Here is a 3,415-nt window from a genome sequence, read left to right on the forward strand (position 1 = left end):
CAATACCAACCTACCTTGGATTAAGGGAAACCTACATACCAAATTTCGTTGAGATATCTCAATTTTTGCTCGAGTTATCGTGTACACGGACGGACGGACAGACGGACAGACGGACAGACGGACGGACAGACAGACATGGCTTAACCGATTTCTTTTTTCATCCTGATCATTTATGTATACATTTGTCTATATCTATCTCGATTCGTTTTGGCTGTTACAAACAACCGTTATGTGAACAAAATTACAATATCCTTGTGCACAATTGTACCCGCGTATAAAAAAATTAACTACTACATCCATAAGAAAAGAACGCATCATATAACATTTTCTTTCTAGGCAGGAAACAAATTTATCTTATGAGCGTTACGGCTTTTTTGCGGGAATTTTTTTTTTCGTGCTGTAGAGTAGTAAATGTAGAGCTTTTTTATTTCTGCCTGCGCTTATTGTAGCTGCGACCCTCTCATGGTAGCTATACAAATGGACTAGTCCTTGATAAGGTCCGGTCTAATACTCATGCCGAGAAACTGGGATATAAAACTCAAACTAACAGCGTGAATGGTTGAAAATATTCTAATATATTTAGGGGATTGAGACGTGTTAACCATCGTAAAATCTTAATCTTAAATTTTTTTTATGTAAAATAACGATTGAGCGAGGTGAGCTAATTGTATATTTTTTATCAATTAAAAATTTTTATTAATTATTATTAAGCTGAATTTTAGATCTCATAGCTAAAGCTTTTAATAGCCAACTAAACAGGGCTACAAACCACTTCAGAAATCGGTGTAGTTCGGTGCAGTGGCTCGAGCCACCTAGCCGTGTTTTGTAGCGGTTCAGCAACCAGTTATTTAAGTAGTAGCTCTGAAGTGTGACTCAGTTCGGTTTTAAGTAGTTAAATTTTTTGTCTAGGTAGCAAGTCAATCGGTCCTGAATGCAACTTCAACAACTATGTTGGCAATGGTTTTTGTGGCACCACTTGTTACCTAAGTTATTGACAAGAAACACTTTACCATTAGCACTTACTAATTTTACGTTTTATTTAATTATCTTACAGAGTTTTGTCTATGTTTCAACAGCATACTGTAATCCTGGTCGAAAATTTGTCGATGAGCTGATATACCCCACACTGCCGCCTGTCAATTGGAAAATGTTCGTTGATTGCACCAATAAAATACCGGATGCCTACTTCAATAGTTTGGCTAATTATATAAAAGTAGGTATTAATTAAAGGGGGACGAAAGGGATTTATCAAAAGGATAAGCTGGAATAATTTCTGAAACTTTTTTCATGCAAATTATGCGAAACGAAGTTGGCGGCAGAATGCGCAATATAATTATAATTTTTTTTTCGATTTCGTCAGCTGCAGCAATAGAAATATAGAATTTAACTGTTGAAGCAGACGGCAACCCTCTTCCAAAAAAATATGCTATGTGTTCATTCAGGTCATAAGCTATGTATTCTATGCTACATTTTATCCAAGGAAAGAGCAGCAAACATAGTCCCACGCACACTCGGTAACCTTCACTTGTCCATTGAATTGATTTTAAATTCCTAATCTGGTGGCAACCCTCATCAAAAATAATTTCAAAATAGATTCGTTTGACACCCACATTGTTGTAATATCCTTTTATTTTAATTATCAAGTGATTTTGATATTTTTAAAGGTGGCAACTCTTCTCCTATATGTTAATCAGGGTCTATATACATATGTGCCAGTTTAGCTGAAAAAAGAAAACACATTTAATCCTATACATGGATAACTCCTCATGACTTTCAGCTCTAGTATTTTTCGGATATTTTCCTTTTCCCGATACCGTGCAACCAGTTAAAACCGTACGCTCAAATATAAAGCGGGATTTATTGAGATTATACTAATCCTAAACTTGTCATTTAGGGTGCTATAACACCTACTACACCAACGTAAATGCACAATTACTCTCTCATCCGCAGGGTCCCCATCCGAATACCTACACCTTCACCAAATCGATAGCCGAGCAAATTGTGAATGAATACAAACACTGCATACCAATTGTCATCGTACGACCATCGATTGTGACAGCAGCACATCGTGAACCCTATCCTGGTTGGATCGACAACATACAAGGCATCACTGGCATAATGATGGAAATCGGAAAGGGTACAATTAGCAGCATATTGGGTGACAAAGATATCATTTGCGATATAATACCAGTAGACTTTGTGGTGAATTCACTGTTATTGATGGCACAGAAAGCAACACTGGGAAGGTTTGCAAAGTGAAGCTGTAGTTATATTTTTGTATTTACATACTTTTCTACTTATTACCTCTGACAGAGTTTACATAGCCAATGCAACATCGGGTGTCACAAATCCCATCACTTGGGCGCGTCTGGGTTGTCTGACACTGAAATGGTCGCGCATTTATCCAACTAATCGCATAATGATGTATCCGAATTTTAAATATCGAAAAAGTTTTCTGCTACACGAAATTGCCGTAATTTTACTGCATTTCGTGCCAGCGCTGTTAATGGATTTGCTGACACTTTTAAGGCAGAAACGAAAATTTGTGCTGCCAATTGCGAAAAAATTTCGACAAGCTTGTCTAGCAGGTGCGTGGTAGAGATGAGAAGGAGTGTGAAAGCGAGTTGAGATAGGAAAAGAAGCTAGTATTTAATGGAATTTATATTTTATCTCAGGTCGCACGTTCTCGCTAAATGAGTGGATTTTCAAAAATCGTAGTCGTTACTATTTTGAGGAATTACTACAAAATAAGGCTTTGCATCAACTCTCTTGGAACTTGGAAGCACTGGACTATGACAGTTATATAAGAGAATTTGTTATTGGCATACAAAAGTATCTGCATCACGAGCAATTTCATGAGAGTTCCAGTAGGTGGAGAATCACGCGGTGAGTGGGTTGGAAAATTTCCTGAAGGTTTCCTTAAACCCTTATTTTTACTTTACAGCCTCTATTGGATGTGGACGTTTCTGCACGTCTTTGTACCACTCCTGACCGTATATTTCTTGCTATAAAGTAATCTTAACAATGTTGGCAAAAAATACCTAAAAGTAAATATATTGAAAAAAGGTATGTAACGTAAAGTGACGTAATGTAACGTAACACGACGTAATGTAACGTGACATGACGCAAGGTGAGACAAAGTCACTTGAAGTAACGTAACGTACGTTAACATAACGTATTGCAACGTAACTGGGTGACATAACGTAACATAACGCAACGTGCCGTGACGTAACGCAAAGTTACCAAGCATTCATAATTCTGTAAAAAGCAGTATATAAAATAAATACATATTTAAATAACGAAACCATATTGGAAAAATGTAAGCTAAAACACGAACTAAGCTAAAGGCTCGCCACAATCTTCTGGTGGTGGTCCCAGTGTCGGGAATGTGCGCAAGCGTTGTAATTCCAAAATC

At 37.2% G+C, this 3,415-nt stretch overlaps 1 protein-coding gene across 1 annotated transcript in view; it reads left to right on the plus strand.

The window, feature by feature from the left end:
* LOC108377105 (putative fatty acyl-CoA reductase CG5065) overlaps nt 1-3,190 on the plus strand; it is a 6,242-nt gene extending 3,052 nt beyond the window's left edge. The window contains exons 2-6 of the mRNA XM_017633365.1: nt 1,017-1,213; nt 1,951-2,246; nt 2,314-2,588; nt 2,676-2,886; nt 2,945-3,190. Of these exons, the coding sequence (XP_017488854.1) occupies nt 1,017-1,213; nt 1,951-2,246; nt 2,314-2,588; nt 2,676-2,886; nt 2,945-3,011 (1,046 nt within the window). The 3' untranslated portion in view covers nt 3,012-3,190. The remainder of the gene's footprint in view (nt 1-1,016; nt 1,214-1,950; nt 2,247-2,313; nt 2,589-2,675; nt 2,887-2,944) is intronic.
* Nucleotides 3,191-3,415: the final 225 nt, after the last annotated feature.

Source organism: Rhagoletis zephyria, unplaced genomic scaffold (assembly GCF_001687245.7).
Source record: "Rhagoletis zephyria isolate East Lansing unplaced genomic scaffold, Rhagoletis_zephyria_1.1 Rzeph_scaffold_11472, whole genome shotgun sequence".
Taxonomy (NCBI): Eukaryota; Metazoa; Arthropoda; class Insecta; order Diptera; family Tephritidae; genus Rhagoletis; species Rhagoletis zephyria.